The 17,616-nt window shown below is 44.2% G+C and overlaps 1 protein-coding gene across 1 annotated transcript in view; it reads left to right on the forward strand.

Moving 5' to 3' along the window:
• Window positions 1–733: 733 nt before the first annotated feature.
• The window catches only part of HIBADH (3-hydroxyisobutyrate dehydrogenase), a 108,572-nt gene continuing 91,689 nt past the window's right edge, over window positions 734–17,616 (forward strand). Inside the window, exons 1-3 of the mRNA XM_069960438.1 lie at window positions 734–872; window positions 10,066–10,223; window positions 15,858–15,967. Of these exons, the coding sequence (XP_069816539.1) occupies window positions 800–872; window positions 10,066–10,223; window positions 15,858–15,967 (341 nt within the window). The 5' untranslated portion in view covers window positions 734–799. The remainder of the gene's footprint in view (window positions 873–10,065; window positions 10,224–15,857; window positions 15,968–17,616) is intronic.

Raw genomic sequence — 17,616 nt, forward strand, 5'->3', positions numbered from 1 at the left:
TCCACTGTCCTGTCCCCTGATGTAAGCCCCAGCCTGAAGTGGATCTACTATGATTTGGAAGGTGAGGGAGACTTCCTGGGTCAGAGTACAGTGCTGTAGACCCCGCTATGCAGACCATGCCCCTCCCAACTCCCACCCAGTACAGGGAGCTCTTAAACCAAAGCAATGCTCTTAAACCAAATCACAATTTTGAAAAACTGTGAGCTCTTAAACCAAAATTGACAATGATTGACAGCTCATTTTGTATAAACGTAATTGTCAATCACTGATTAGCACCGCCCACTGGACTCCTAAGCATAGATGAAACAAGAATAATATAAAAGCTGCACTGAATCTTTCTCCCCATACATGTATGTGAGTAGAGATGGAGGTCACACACACCAGTCACCCTGCAGCACCACTATAGTACAGTGTTCCCCAGCCTGTCTCTAATAATTGCAGAACTACAACCCTCATCATCGTGCACAGCTGGGCGCTGTCATCCAGTAGCAGCCGCAGCCGGTAGGGGGAACAATGTATAGAGTATAATATGTACATCGCCGGCCACCTCCCTCCAGGCCCCGCCCCTACTCCTCTGGCCTCAGCCAATCCCGCACAGCGCATCGTAGGGCAGAGCCGCATCCACGCAACAGCCGGAGGAGCGACGTGGGCGTGGTATTCCCCCTTCCCTTAATTGGACGTGCAGATTGAACTTTGCCAGGGATTGGCTTTAGTAGGTGTCAGTCAAATGATCCTCTGACGTCACCGCGGACGTCTTCTCCAGGATCCTAGAAGTGGAGGTCAGCTGGGAGGAAGAAGCATGGCAGCTCTGTTATGGAGGTCTGGCAGTGCCCTGCACAGCTCTATCAGCAGGCATGCGCGCCTTGCAGTGGGTAAGCCTCAGCCGGGCAGGGCTTTGTGTGCAGCACCATAAATAATGGGGATGTGTGAGTCCCTGTGCCCCCTGCTGCCCTGCACACCTGTCACCTCTCCCTGTGGCCAGGCAGCAGGGTGCACGGACACCTCTCAGCAGCTCAGTACTGTTTCCTATCCAGATCTGACTATCTCATGTCCCTTCATTAACCCTTGTTATTCAGCTATGTCTGCCATTGTGTTCCTTCTATAATACTATACATCTCCCAATGATGAATGAGCCCAGTTCTGCCAATTCTGCACCTGGCACTTTACTGTATACAATATACTGTGTACTATCAGTGCCCACATTGCACCCACTGTTGGATGAAGGTTGTTCCAGTGCCAGCCATAGTCATCCGTAACAATATCCTCACATGTCACACCTGTGTGTTCTCGTGTTGGTATCTGCACGCCAACGCACCATGCTGGGATATCCTACCTGCTGTATGTATCATATCTGGGGAAAGGTGTCTGTATGTCTCTATTCACACCTGTGCTTCTTGTTATGACATGACTCATGCCCGATATGAGTGCCATACTAGTAGAGTGTTACTTGTTTAAAGGGGTTATCCAGCGCTACAAAAACATGGCCACTTTTCCCCCTACTGTTGTCTCCAGTTCAGGCGCGGTTTGCAATTAAGCTCCATTTACTTCAATGGAACTGAGTTTCAAAACCCCACCCAATCTGGAGACAACAGTAGGGGGAAAGTGGCCATGTTTTTGTAGCGCTGGATAACCCCTTTAATAACCTATTCAAACAGCTCTTTGATTATGTGACCAGGTTGCTGGATAGCCTGTGTGCCCCTTTACTTACAACATGGTCAGCTGTACATCCCCTGTTCGCACAAGGACTTTTAGGTCTGCACAATGCCAGTGATTTAAGTATGACGCGTTTCAGGCCAGCTTGGTTTCTTCATTAGGTTGTAATAAGGACCTCATGGGGGGATCATTCTGACACTGAAATGTATTGTCCCATAATAATGTTTTGCCTATCATAACATATCATGGTGCCAGGCTTCCTGTAAACCACCTTATAGGATTCTACCCACCGAACCTGTTCTCTGTAGGTCCCTTGTCAGCTTTGCTGTGTATACAGGGACAAGATGAGGAGAGTCGTCTTAACCCATTAGTGACCACCCATACTTGGTTTTTATGGCCGTCACTAAGGGTCCATTTGCACAGAAAGATTATCTGACAAAGATTTAAAGCCAAAGCCAGGAATGGATTTGAAAAGCGGGAAAATCTCAGTCTTTTATGACCTAATCTCTATAGTCTGTTTCTGGCTTTGGCTTCAAATTTTTTGGCAGATAATCTGTCAGATAATCCTTCTGGACCCTTAGGGCTTTGGGCTAGTCTATTGCCGCCTTATGGCAGCAGCCTATTAACCTGACGTGGGCCTCTACTGCAGGGATTGCGGTAGCTTGGCTCTCAGGATAACACCTGGACATCCGTACTGTCGGGACTGTAGAAACCTCTGATCCTGCCAGTTTAAAAAATAATTCACCTCCTATAAAAATAGAAAAGAGAGCACTCAAAAAGTTATATGTACCTGAAAATAATACCGATAGAAACGACAAGTGTTTTTGTATGAATAGGCCCCTGCTCGTCCTTCAAGAAATCAAAAAAGGTCTGGGTCTTGGAATGTGACACTTTTTATTTTTTATTTCAAATAAAAAAAAAAAGTTTCTCTCAGTAAGGAATAGCGGAGGCACTCACCGATTGTAGCAAAGTATAAATTTTTTTATTCCATCATCAGGTAACACATGAAGTTAGCAGATGAGCAATAGGCAACAGCTGTTTCGCACGTCACAGCCCTAGACGTCATGACATCTTTTTATATATACGAACACACAACAAATTAACATAATTAAAAAGACTTTTAATTTCCAAAATATCCACTAAACAGTAGATGAATAGACGCTGAACATCTATGCACAGTGCAATATCCCATAGGACACGAACATTTTGCAAAAATAAGAAGAATAAGCTTAAGATCGTCACCTGCAGGTACTGTGAATCCCTAAACGGTCATTCAGACCTAATGGGCCAAGCGCTTCCATTCTCAAAATCAAGTCTGTCTCCTTCTGTAATAGTTTGACATCACGGTTACCTCCTCTGGTCGTTTGCTTCACCTGTTATACCCATAAAACATAATTCCCCCATGTACTGTACGCATATGTGCAATCAAGCGCGTGTTCTTACAGATCTTACGTGTTCTGAAAAACGTATATATATTTGTCTTTTTGTTTTTCCCTGATAGTAAAAACCGCATGTACAGATCAATGCGTACACAATGTACGTAGTGCGGCAGGTAATAAAGTTTCTCACTTCCCATGACTGACCAGGGTGGGTCGGCCCGCCTCCAGTGCTTCAGCCCGGGCCTGATGGTACATTCACTTTGAACAAAGCGATTATCGGCTGATATTGACTGTTACGGCCAATAATCGATTTGTGTAATAGAAGACGGAGATCAGCCGACATGCACAATGTTGGCTGATCGTTGTCTTTCAACACGTTGAAAAATTAACAATCACGATAGCAGTGATATGCTGCTGTTGCCCCGTGTAATAGAAGCGGCGGCAGCAGACTGCTGTTATCTGCTATGGGCTGCCGAACGATCTAGCGATCACCCGGTCTTGATGCACCACTGTGGCTCAGTGCTTGGCCCTGTAGCCTTGCAGCACCGGGGTCCTGTATGTTCTCTCCGTGTTGTGAGCCCTAAGGGTGACAGGGACCAAAATTAGCAAGCTATGTACAGTGCTGTGGAATCAGTTGGTGCTATAGAAATAAAAGCATTATTATTATGGTACTCTAAAGGATCTGTTGTGTGACAGGTGACTATGAGACCTTGCTGACAGAATGTTATAGGACAAGTGTGATCAGGAATATATTCCAAGGTCATAAAAACATGGAAGGGACAAAGTATATGCGTGCCCTCTCATTCACCTATGTATACCTCTGAAGCTTTCTAGAGCTGCATGGACACCGGAAAGTGGGACTTGGTCCATATTTGCTGAAAAAAAATAGACAGTTTATAATGGTAATGTTAAAAGGGAAGTTCAGGAAAAATCTTTTTTATTTCATATCAACTGATGACAGAGATTTGTAATTTCAAAACCTAAAGAGCAAAAAGAAGTATGCCAAACTAGAAAAGGAGCACACCAATTGTATAATACAAATAATAATATCTTTATTTAACACTCATGATTGGCAATTTTCCCTCTAAGCTTCAGCCACAGCTGAGTGGAATGGCAAGAGAGCTGAGCAATGGTCAGGCAAAGTTGGGCAAATCAAACACTTGACACAATAACCACAGGCTCTATACACCATATACATTACAGTGCAGTTATATCAAATCACTCACAGGGGACTCACAGGGTTCTTCCCTTTTCATCTTCTTCTCCATCTGCCCTGGGCCATTATGAGAACTTCTCTGAGCCACAAATCCATAGAATCTGCCAGAGAAACATATTGGGCTCCTCACTCTGGCACCATCCTCATCTCAAACTGCACATCTGTATTGACCCCTTTGTGCCCTCATTTAGTGGGTAGGCTGACCCTATGTGCCCCTTTTATAGTTTATGCCCCCTCTGCCTCCTTATAGATGCCCCCTCTGTATATTCCCTCTCATAGATGGCTCCTGTTTTGTCCCTCTTATAGATGGACCCCTGTGTATTTTCCCTTATAGATGTCCCCTTATGTTGTCCCCCTTATAGATGACCCATGTGTTGTCCCCTGTGTTGTTCCACTTATAGATGCCCCCCTTGTGTTGTCCCCCTTATAGATCGCATCCGTTATCACCCTTATAGATGGTCCCCAGTGCAGATGAAAAGAAAAAAAAACAACTCACCTAACAAATCTTTCCCCCGTCGCTGCTCTCCTCCCCCGGCTGCTGCTCTGCTACCTGAGAGTTTCTCTGGCGGCGCACACATCAGGAAGCTTAAGGCCCTATTCCACGGGTTGTTTAGAGGAGCAATATCGTTCGTATTCGTCCGATATCGGCCGCTACGAACGATATTCGTCCCGTGGAATAGAGTGCAACGATCAGCCGACATCGTTCATGTCGGCTGATCGTTGCAGTCGCTTGTTTTTCAACATGTTGAAAAACAAGCGACTGATATAGCAGCGATCTGCTGCCGTCGCTCCGTTGAATAGGAGCATCGGCAGCAGGCGCTGCTGTATCCTATGGGCTGCCTGGACGATCAGCGATCCCCCGGGCAGCCCCCCCAGCAGCTCCCCGCCGCACTCACCCGCTCGCTGACGCCGCGTTGAATAGCGGCGGCAGCGAGCGGGGAACGTGGAGCAAACGAGCGCTAATAGCGCTCGTTTGCTCCTCCAAACGTCTCGTGTAATAGGGGCATTAGTGTGCGCCAGGGCCGGTACTTCCGGTACAGGGAGCGTCTCTAACACGCACTCCCTATGCCGTAAGTCCCGGCCGACGCACACTGAGCTTTCTTTCTGAATCTGTGTCCAGAAGAGGACGCAGATACAGTGTTCTTTGCGAGCCACCACCCAGAGATCTCGGGCTGAGTGGGCTTCCGGTGGCAGGGAGCGGGGCCTCCCTGTCAGCTGACCGGCAGCGTGCCGCACAGCTTAAAAGGGACGTTGATGATTGGTATCAAAAATTGACAAACAGACTAGAATCCCCAAACATAATTAAAAACACAATGTGATATTCTTTCTAGTCTGGAAAGCAGAAGAGATTTTGTATGGGGATTTGCTACCCAACTGGACAGTTCCTGACATGGACAGAGGTGGCAGCAGAAAGAACTGTCAGACTGGAAAGAATACACCACTTCCTGCAGGACATACATCAGCTGATAAGTACTGGAAGACTGGAGATTTTTTAATAGAAGTAATTGGCTGATTGCTGTCACTTTTACACGGCTGAATGAGCATTCCTATAAAAGCTCATTGCCAATATAATTGGCCAGTGTAAAAGGAACCTTACAGTCCTTTATGGTTGATGTGGGTATAGACTGTCTGTAGCCAGTTATAAGGCTGGAAGGAAAGTTGTGGAGGATGAGATTACCCTGCAGCTTCCTTGTTTTCAGTGTGAATCCCATGCCTGTTTGTTGTCTTTTCTTTTTACAGTCATTCTTAAATGGAACCTGTCACCCCCCGTGCCGCGGTGAAGGCCACCCGACCCCCTGCTAGAGCCTCGGGTTACTTACCCCATCTCGAATGACACCTTTACACAGGCTGATTATTGGCAAAGAGCGCTCATTTGGCTGATAATCGGCCCGTGTAAAAGTGCCAGAGATCAGTCAATGAAAACGCTGACTGGATCTTTTGCCTGGTGCTAAAATTTATCTTTATTGCCGTAGCGCCTCTAAACAGGGCATGTGCAGCTAATAACAATGAATGTTAAAGGAAAAGTCCGGCCATTTTTAAAATTCAGCAGCCAGCAGGGGGGAATCACCATACAAACTTGCCTCTCCCCCTACCGGCAGTGAACGGCGGGACTGGCCTCAGAACCCGGAGCCTGGCAGGCTTACAGGTTTTAAAAATGGCTGAACTTCTCCTTTAATGGCCACATGAATGATACAGAGATTGTTTGTGTAGCCTGGTCGTGCAATTAATCCTGTCTTGTAATGGAACTGCAATGGTCCTGATCTGTGCCCATTTGTGGCCTCGGAAAGCCAAAGATCTCTGCATGTAAGAGAACCCTTTCATACCAGAATCTATCCTTTCCTTATGTGCTGTAAGTATACAGAGAATGAAGCCGGGTAAGCATTATCTCATTTGCTCATGTTGTACATTCCTATACTTTGGTTAGTGTTTCATGTATTCTTGGTCCTGCGAGGAGCATATATGTTAGTTTTTGTGTGTTTTTCCTCACCTTTGTGCTGTGCAGTACGTGAAGCCCTGAAGACATTTCCATTTTACAGTTCCGCATTCTTCTCTCTTCCTTGTGCCGGGCTGCTGTTTGATGTGTGAGATGTGATTTATTACAACAGTTGCTCTATATATGTGTGTTTGTGGGAATACAGACCCCTAAAAAGCCACATGGGTCCTTCATTTTGACCAGTTACATTTATTCTGCAAAAACTGGGAGTATAGTCTGGGCTAAATAAAAGGTTTTACTGGAAAGTTTGACGCGGCCAATGTCCATCATTGTCTGCTGTGCCACTGTTGCGGTTCAGTGATACTGAGATTTTCATGGTCCAGATCATTACCTGGACACCTTTTCTATCACCCCTGAATGCAAAGAGAAATGTAAAAGATGTATAATAAAATGTACTTAAAGTGTCACTGTCATGAATTTTTTTTATTTTTTTTGCAGAAATCAATAGTCCAGGCGATTTTAAGAAACTTTGTAATTGGGTTTATTAGCTGGAAAATTAATTTTTATCATGAAAAAGCAGTTTGAAGCTCTCCCCCCTGTCTTCATTGTTCTTTTATGGAAAGAGCTAAATAAAAGACCAAAACAGGACAACAAAGAGTTAATCTACAAATACATCACCCTTTATCTCCTCTGACAGTCACCACTGACCTCTCTGAGCTCTGATAACAGCTGTCACCCAGCTCTGTGCCTGTAATCCTCTGTTATCTGCTTTCTGCTGTTGGCTAACTCCCTCCTCCCCCCCTCCCTTCTCTATAGACAGGGGCACGTCTGATGCAACAAGTCACAATTTCCTGATTTTTTTGCAGTGGATGGAAAAGAGGAGGGGGGGGGGTGACCTGGAAAAAGGCTTTTTAAATGCAGATAATGGCATATTTGGCTAATAAACCCAATTACAAAGTTTCTTAAAATCGTCTGGACTATTGATTTCTGCAAAAAACAAACAAAAAAATAAAAACACAACAGTGACTCTTTAAATACTCCATACCAAGCTAACAACTTCCTCTTCCCCGTATCACTCTGGAACTCCTGCTTTCTATTTCAGAAATTGTCTGATTTTCTAATGGCAGCTCAGCTTTCATTTTACCATTGATCTAGTGAAAGGAACACTAAACTCTGGTTGCTCTGGGTAAGGGTAGGTTCACACTGCATTTACGTTTTTGCAGTCTAACAGATCCATTTTTAACTGGTTAGTTTTAACATACACAAAGACGTGGTCAATCACATTTTTGCATATCCTAAAAAAAATTGATATGTTTTAATCCAGTGTTTTGTATTATTGAATCCAGATCCACTTTTTGGGTCCTATTAAACGCGCCAACAGCGGCCAGATCAATACTGTTAGATCGGCGCTCATTTACTGGGCCTATTACATGGCCAAGGGCTGCACGGACATCGTTAGCGATGTCCGTGCAGTCTTTGCCCAAACAGTTTACATTACCTGTCCACGTTCCCGGTGTCGTCCTGCACTCTGCATCAAAGTGGCCTGTCTGAGCTGACTGACAGGGTGCTGAGCCAGTCACGATTCAACCAATTATTGCTCCGTGTAATAGGGCCCTTAGGCTACAGTTTGCTTTAAAAAGTATACCAAGCCCCGAGATGAAACAATTCATTCCATTGAAAAAGTCTGAAGCAGAATTCTGAGGCAAATCCTTGGATTTCTGGCTGCAGTTTTGAATGTGGATTTAGCGTGATTCAGTGGAAATAATTTACAATCAGCCTACTGCTCGCAATTAGAGATAAGCGAACCTTGAGCATGCTCAAGTCCATCCGAACCCGATCGTTCGGCATCTGATTAGCGGGGGCTGCTGAAGTTGGATAAAGCTTTAAGGCTATGTGGAAAAGATGGATATAGTCATTGGCTGTATCCATGTTTTCAGACAACCTTAGAATTTTATCCAACTTCAGCAGCCACCGATAATCAAATGCCGAACGATCGGGTTTGGATGGACTTGAGCATGCTCAAGGTTCGCTTATCTCTAGTTGTAATATAATGGTACTTCTTAAAGTGTCACTGTCGTTACAATTTTTTTTGCAGAAATCAATAGTACAGGCAATTTTAAGAAACTTTGTAATTGGGTTTATTAGCCGAAAAATGAATTTTTATCATGAAAAAGCAGTTTGAAGCTCTCCCCCCTGTCTTTATGGTTTTCCTATGGAGAGAAAAAGTAGAGGCAGCAAAACAGGACAACAAAGAGTTAATTTACATTCACATCGGGGCTCTCTCCTCTGCAGTCACCACTGACCTCTCTGACCTCTAGTTAGGGCTCTGAATAGCTCCCCTGCTGAGCAATCCTTTGTTCTCAGCTCTCAGCTACCCACTAATCTTGCTCCTTCCCCCTCCCCCCCCCCCCCCCCCTTCATAGACCCGACAGGATCCGACTGATGAAAAAACAGTCGAGATTTCCCGATTCTGAGCAGTGGACAGCAGAAAGAGGAGGGGGGGACCTGGGAAAAGGCTTTTTACATGCAGATAATGGCAGATTTGTTTAATAAACTCAATTACAAAGCTTCTTAAAATCTCCTGAACTATTCATTTCTGCAAAAAAACTTTTAACGACAGTGACTCTTTAAAGGGGTTATCCAGCAAAAATATTTTTCTTTCAAATCAACTGGTTTCAGAAAGTTATATAGATTTGTAATTTACATCTATTTAAAAATTTCAAGTCTCATACTTATCAGCTGCTATATGTCCTGCAGGAAGTGTTTTCTTTTCAGTCTGACACAGTGCTCTCTGCTGCCACCTCTGTCCATGTCAGGAACTGTCCAGAGCAGGAGATGTATTCTATGCGGATTTGCTGCTGCTCATGGACAGAGGTGGCAGCAGAGAGCACTGTGTCAGATTGAAAAAAACAAAACAAAACAACGTTTCCTGCAGGACATACAGTATACAAGTAAATTACAAATCTATATAACTTTCTGTAATCAGTTGACTTGAAAGGAAAAGATTTTCGCTGGATAACCCCTTTAAGTCCGATAGTTGTCCTTGAAGGTAAAGTCCATTACACTGAATATACATCTCTCCTCACCATCCAGTCACCAGCCCTGAATATTATTGAGTCTCTTGTCAACTAGTTCCTGCTCCTATCTAGGAATTAACTTCCATATAGTTGAAGAGTGGAACAAAAGTTTGTGATTTCTCTATTCCTTGATTCCTTTAGCTGTATTATCTGCAAAAAAAAGGCAGAATACAGGCTGCTGTTCACCATCATCTGACCTGGCACAGAATATCAGAACACAGCCCTGGCAGCCTTCCTCCTTTGTTACTATTTTGTGTTCTAGTGATAGAAATAATTGTGTTTTACAAAGTAATGTTTTTCTGTCAGTATACAGGTCCATGGCATCAAAGACTTCTGTCGGATTCGTTGGGCTTGGAAACATGGGTAATCCAATGGCAAAGAATCTTTTGAAACAAGGTTACCCAGTTATTGCATATGATGTCTTTCCAGAAGCCTGCAAAGAATTTCAGGACTCTGGTGCACAGGTATATTCATTTATTTCATTCTTTTATGTAATGTGTGTACATGGTTAATGGGATGAGCTCCGTACAATCTGTGTCCTTCATCTAATGTCAAACTGTTAAAAAGTTCTCTTTAACTACTCACTTTTCTGTTTTCCATAACTTCAGTCTTGCCATTCAGAAAGCTGTCTTGTAACTGTTAATGTCCAAGAGGAATGGCAGGATGGAGGAGCCTACAGGCTACCCAGGACTCCTGGCTTAAGGCCCTTTTACATTGGTCAAATATCGTCAAGGTGTGTTGCTAGAAACGCTCCTTCGGCCGATAGTCGGCCCTTGTTAACGTGTAGGTGTGCAGCCGAGGAGTGAGAAAATTTCTGCTCGTTGGCTGGTTGCAAGTTTTGTGCGACAGTAAAATGTATCGGTATTAGCTGCTGATAGCAATACTTTTTAATGTCCACACAAATGATGGGGCGTGCGGGGGGCCGGGGTGGCGATCGGGCATGCGGGTGTTTAAGGGGGCCGGGGCTGTAAGCTGCGGGCGGCCGACGGCGGCGCAGGGGTTAAAGGGGCCAGCTCCCATGCAGGCAGCGGATCCGCTGCATGTATGGGACCCATTGAGCTTCACAATACAGGATCCGCAGCTGATTTCGCTGCAAACTCGCAGCATGAAATTCCGCTGCGGATCCTGTAGGTGTGAACGAACCCTAATGGAGATCAGTTTTATTTCCCATGAGTTCTGATCAGTTTTTTCTGAAGTCATCTGATTTACTTTAAGGGTGCGCTCACACGTACAGGATCTGCAGCAGATTTGATAGCGCAGATTTGAATCTGCAGCAGATCTGCAGAAGATTTGATGGCCCAGAGTTGCTTTGCATTGAATCTGCAACTTCAAATCTGCACCATCAAATCTGCTGTAGATCCTGTACGTATGAACGCACCCTAAGGGTAGTTTCACAGGTACCGCATTGCAGCTGATTTTCTGCTGCGGATCCACAGCAGATTTGACTAAATGAATGAACACAGCATTAAATCCGCACTGTAAGATCTGCTGCGGATCCACAGCAGATTTGATGCTTTGTTCATTCATTTAGTCAAGTCTGCTGCGGATCCGCAGCAGAAAACCAGCTGTAATTCGGTACGTGTGAAGCTACCCTAAGTCTGGAGGTTTGAGGTTCACAAAGAAGTGCCCAGCCCCCCCTTTTTCCTGGCTTGTTTTTTCTCATGGTTGAGGGTCTCAAGTGATTGTGGGCCAATGGAAAGGAGTTGCAATCTTTCCAGGCGTGGACAGGTGTAGTAGATGCCTCCCTGCCAATTTCTAAATCTACCAATAATTTTTTTTCATTAAAAAACATTGTAAAGGTTTGAATTTTAAGATTTCTTTTCAGTAAGTTACTCTTACTTTTCTTGAGGAAACTATTTGCTTTAGGATATTTTTATACTTACGGCCCACTTACCCAGAGTCAACCAGCAAAGTCCCATAACAGCAGAATGACTACCTATTATATAGGATAGATGGAAAATATTCCATAACTACTCGGTTCACCTGACAAGTGAGTATTTGTTAAGAACGGACACCTGTCTTTGTTTTTTATGAGGTTTTTAGGTTGATGACGTAACTCATCACAAAAATAGGTCCCAGGATTTTTATTGCTGGTCTCCACCTGCTTATTGGGGCCATCTGCCCCGTAAGTCTGGGACATGGTGGATGTATTCCAACAGACCTAATTAGTGAGTAAAGATCCCTCTCTCTCTCATTCAGTGTGTTGGTGGTAGACAGCAATGTTCCTTTTCAGTCGGAGCAGAAAGGAACTCCCCGCTGAGCTTTTGAAGGGTACTAGGCATTCTTGTTACTTTGGACCGTGACTTCCACACAGTTACTTACTTGGCATAAAAGTGTGAAGGCATTGCCATCCTTTCCCCACAATAAAATGTTTTCCAGGACTCTCTTTTTACAAGTGCATACCTATTTTATGATGGAGTGCCCAGGCTTTTAACAAAGAGGGTTTTTTTTGTTGTTTCTTTACATCCCTTAAAAATGTAAAACAATTCCTGTAATATTTACTTGCAAAACCGGATTCCGCAGTCTATATAACTTCTGGATAATTACTTAGAATATGAATGGGTTAAAAGATCATCACTCAACCTGTAATAATACAAAATTAAAAATGAAGGGCATATCCCAAGATAATAAATTATCAGCTACATGACAAGTATCTAATAGGTGATCGTCTTCGGCCGAGGAGCATACGGCGAACATCCTATAGTCTTTCTCTTTGGACTCGTCTTTATTTGTAAACATGCTATGAATAGTGATCTATACCAAGTCATTTAGGTTCATGATGATGATGATTATTATTATTTTTCTCATTTATTTATTTTCCTTATTTATGGCCACTTAATTTAGCCATTCTTGCCTACAGTGGGATTATAACATCCATTAACATCAGCAGTGAGTACTTAGGCCCCCATGGACACCAGCGGGTTTTGCCCTTGTACACATGCCATGCGGTTTTAATGCGGCATCGGCGTGGGACTCGGGTGATTCCTACTTGGGAATGTTTATGGGACGTATGTTCCTAGTTCCCGGTCCGTGCTAATGGGAGGGCCAGACTCGCAGAATTAACTAGATCCTCTGTTTTCTTTATTCACAATGTTTCAGTTACTTAACAGTAAGTCTGCTATACCTTCCATACAATTCTATTCAATGCCATGTCCTGCCACTAGGTGTTAGATCCCTATTCATAGAAACATAACTGATGGGTGTTCCCTTGGACGAGTTTTCTTCTCGCGTTTGCCATCTGGGGCATGCATGCGCAGACCAAACATACACGCACATAGTTGCGTTCCAAGCAGGTTTGCGTTCCGCCGCCGCCAGCATTGCACACTAGGATGTTCATTCCTGTATGATTCCTCTCCATTGTTTGTTTATATTGTATCTACATACCTCCAAATTTTTGAGCAGAGGAAAGAGGGACAGTCACGGCAATGTGCCACGCCCCCCCACAGACACGCCCCTCATAACCGCATCACCTGTTACCATTACATAAGAAACAAATAATATCACCAGATCTTCACCACATAGTAACTTATACCCCCTTATACCATTACTACATAACATCCACTATACACAGAGCAGTACTCTCCCTCAGCAGTCACCATATAGCGGTAGATGAGGCTGTACACCTGCAGACCTTATAGGTAATTGTATTGACGGTATTCAGTGACTCACAGGGGACGTCTTCTCTGCTTCAATTTTGTGTTTCTTGCCATCTTTCCCCTCCCCCTGTGCAGCAGTCCCCATAGAGTATAGCCCTCCCCCGTAGCAGCCCCTATATAGTATAGGACCCATTCCTGTGCAGGAGCCCCCAAAAAGCACATAGTATAGCCCCCACATAATATAACCCCTCATTTTTAGCCCCCACATGGTATGTAGCAATCCCCTATGTTGTATGCCTCTTAGTATCCCTTTAGTATGCCCCTTAGTACCCCCTCAGTATGCCCCTTAGTACCCCCTTAGTATGCCCTTTAGTATGCCTTTTAGTATGCCTCTTAGTACCTTCTTAGTACCCCCTTAGTATACCCCTTAGTATGCTAGTATGCCCCTTAGTACCCCCTTAGTATGCCCCTTAGTACCTTCTTAGTATGCCCCTTAGTACTCAATCTCGTGGAGCTTCTGGTGCAGGCTTCCATAGTTGCAAAAAGTATGACCCGGTAAGCCCCGCCCCCGCCACCCACCGCGGGGCTAACTAACCAGCAGAGTACACAGGGCCAGAGGAGGAGAGACGCCATGGACAACTAGAAATATGGTAAGAGACTGACCCATTATACTTACCATATTTCCTGTTGTCCATGGCATCTCTCCTCCTCTGGCCCTGTGTACTCTGCTGGTTAGTTAGCCCCGAGGTGGGCGCAGGGGGGGGCGGGGCTTGACGCGGTGGGAGTGGGGCTTACCGGGTCATACCTGTTGAAAACTATGGGCTTCCTTTTCCAGCTCCATGGCGCCTGCACTCTTCTCACATCATCTGTGCCAGGCAGGAGAGGAGTGCGGGCGCCGCGGGGCTGGAAGAGGAAGCCTGCACCAGAAGCCTGTGCATCACCTCCCTGGCCTCCTCAGCGTCGGGAGCGGCGTACGCGGGGCCAGTAGGTGTCGCTGTGAGCGCTCATTAGTGTAAGGGCCACAGTCTGCACCCGGCACCTGCAGCTGCCGGTGCGAACGCTGGGGTCTGGGACAGCGGGACACATGGGGGCTGTTGCGGGACACACCCCAAAACCGGGACTGTCCCGCTGGATCCGGGACGGTTGGGAGGTATGTATCTAAACCTGGGTTTATCCCCTTATCACATGACTATGTTGAGTCTTTTACCTGAATTACGTCACTAATTCACTGCATCTGTTTTCACTGATTTCTTTGTTGTGTGATATATATACCCCTACGGGGCACGTGTGTTACTAGAGCTTCAGAAAAGCCCACTGTTATGGTCAGAAACGTCGCTGTGTTCTTTTTTGGGATGTGAATAAATTTTCCACTTTTTTTGCCGCTGCTTTTCTTGGACTGCTGCTTTCCCGGCACGCATGTTGGCACCCACCTGCTATTGATTTACTTGAGTGCTGCGAGTTTTTATTTTTTGTTAATAGGTGGGAGAGCTATGGTTGGGACCACCACCGATCACGAGGGTAGGGATCCAGTGTGCCCCTGTGTGAATGGGGAAGGAAGAGGGGCTGGGCAGGTAAGCATGTGTATTGCCACACTATTAACAGGGTTTCCCACAAAGTCAGGTTATGTTCTATCCCCGGGATTGGGAATAACTAAATGATTGCAGAAGTCAGACTCACTTAGGGACCCAACTCTCTCTGCTGAATGGAGCAGCAGTGCACATGCATGTCTGCTTCGCCAATAACTCTGTATAGGAACTGGTGGAGATAGCTGTGTGCTGTACACACTGAACCATCTTCAGCAGCACCTATAGAGAATGAATGGAGCTGCAGAGCACATGTGTGGCTCAGGGTAGATTCAGGGTTAGTTATTTCCTAGCCTGACGAAAAGGGCAAAACTTTCTTTTATGGTACAACCTCTTTAGTATTGTTTGGGACTGATGAAGATACCCCTGTGCAGTACATGTCTACACTCATTTATCCCATAGAGTGAATGCAGCTGAAGCAGGAGCATGCGTGTTCAACCAATTGCTCCACTGTGAATAGGTAATAAATTGTAATATTAGGATAACCACTTCAGGGAGTGCTTTTCTGTAGAGAAGTCCTACTAGACAGCTAGTCAATCTATGCACTTCAGTAAAACAATCATTTACCCTGCCCACAGAAAGATTGACAGCTTTCCTGGTATGTATGTGTGTTTGGAATCACTGTGTATGAGCCAGCTAAACAGGACTCTCACTGTCTCTCCTAAGGGTCCTGTAAAGGGTCAAAAAGTCTGACAACGTTGTATTGTTGGATTCTTTTAAATAGAAAAATAAAGTTTTTTGCCACTTCTAGCATATACTAATTTGTGATTTATTCCTTGTCAGCTGTAATCTTGGAGATCAGTAGTCTGCATATCTTAGCCCCCCCCCCCCCCCCGCCCCCCCCATTGTTGGAATTGGCTTTTCCTGTGAATCTAGGCAGGTAGTGATGATATAATTCATATTGTGTCCTCTTTCCTAGATTGCAGATTCACCATCCGATGTAGCAGATAAGGCTGATAGAATTATTACCATGCTGCCATCAAGTCTGAACGCAATAGATGTCTACACAGGAGCAAATGGGATTTTGAAGTATGTGTTCTCCGAGCTGATTTGACTAACGTCCTTGTATGTAATGTATGTGCAGTTTTTTTCGTCATAACCCGTCTCATTTAGGCCATTCAAATTGTGTGTATACCAGCGATGCAAATGAGTGCTGCTTGTTGTCTGTAGTCAGTATTAGCTTGCTTGGTTATACCCAAATTTACATTCAAAGTAATAGAGTTCCAGTATACAGTGTCTGGGATGATACAGCACAAGGCTGCTAATAGTCAGTATGTACCCTGACATATTTTCCATCATGTTTGTAAAATATAAAACCGTAAAGACTGACTGATGGGAAAATAGAAAAAAAAAAATTTACTTGGTAGGGACCTATTTTGGGCCTTAAAGTGTCACTGTCATTATAACTTTTAAAATCTAAATCAACGGTAGATGTGATATAAAGCAAGTGTGCAATATACACTCATTATTTTTAGTTGTTGTTGTTACGCTATAAAACAAAGCTGTACTTACCTGAAATCCAGGTTCAATCTCCTGAAGGCAGATTTTTTGACTTGTGCTGTTGACAAAAAAGAGAATAAACGTAAGTCCCGGCCTGTACAGAATGTTTTGGCTCAATTTGTCTATCAATCACATGGCTGCCTTCTCTGTGAGCGCTCAGATGGCCTGGGAAACACTGGACTTCCTGTGTTTAGACTCAAAAAAGTCATAACACAGGAAGTGCTGTGTTTTCCATGATAACTAAAAAAAAAAAAATTTAATCACAAACTTGCTTTATTTCCCATCTGCTGTTGATTTTAGATTTTAAAAGTTATAAGGACAGTGACACTTTAAAGACCAAACATTTTTTTTCTTTCATTATCACATTCTGTAACCTTTTTCTTTTTGTCAGTTTAGCTGTGTAGAGGCTTGTTGTTTTTGTAAAATTGTTGTGTTTTAATGAGCCCAAGTTGAGGTATGAATAATTTTATTCGCTTTTGTTAGCTTATTTAAAACAATTCTACTATTTGTTTTTTGCGCTGTTTATTTTGCAGTAAACTAGTATGCTAAAGAAGCAAAAACTTTAAAGGACAGTTCTGGTGTTTGTTTTTTCCCCTTGGCAATTAACACTTATTACAAAGTTATATAGCGCATACTTACGTGATCCCAGTTGACCACGGTCTGCGAGATCTTGTGTCGATGGCGTCTCACAGAGGGAGGCTGTACTATCTAGTTAGGCCATTCCCCCTCTGCTACGTTGTCTGATGACTCACAGCTGGCTCAGTCATCTGAAGCTCCTAGACGAAGATGCTGAAGAAAAAAAGAAAAGATGACACCGATCGGCGCTCTAGGAACCCGTGAATGGTGGGAAATTCGAATGACCCAGGAGTGAGGGTGAGTATAGAAATGGTGTTTGCCATTTTTTTTTTTTTTTTTTTTTAATGGCGTCAGAGTTGTCCTTTTTAAACATATAACACCGCCAGTATTCCTGCAGTGTAATTTGTTTCATCCCAGCTCATCTGCCTCCAGCCCATAAATTTCACAATTACACCTGGTTCCTGTGATTACCTGGTAAATTACATACATGCATGCATACATACATACATACCTATCTTCTTGTGTAAGTAGGGGATCAGTCTTATCTATGAGACTGACTTCCTGGGAATTGCGTCAGTAACGTGTGGGTGTGTGTATATGTA

Source organism: Dendropsophus ebraccatus, chromosome 2, assembly GCF_027789765.1.
Source record: "Dendropsophus ebraccatus isolate aDenEbr1 chromosome 2, aDenEbr1.pat, whole genome shotgun sequence".
NCBI classification, from domain to species: domain Eukaryota; kingdom Metazoa; phylum Chordata; class Amphibia; order Anura; family Hylidae; genus Dendropsophus; species Dendropsophus ebraccatus.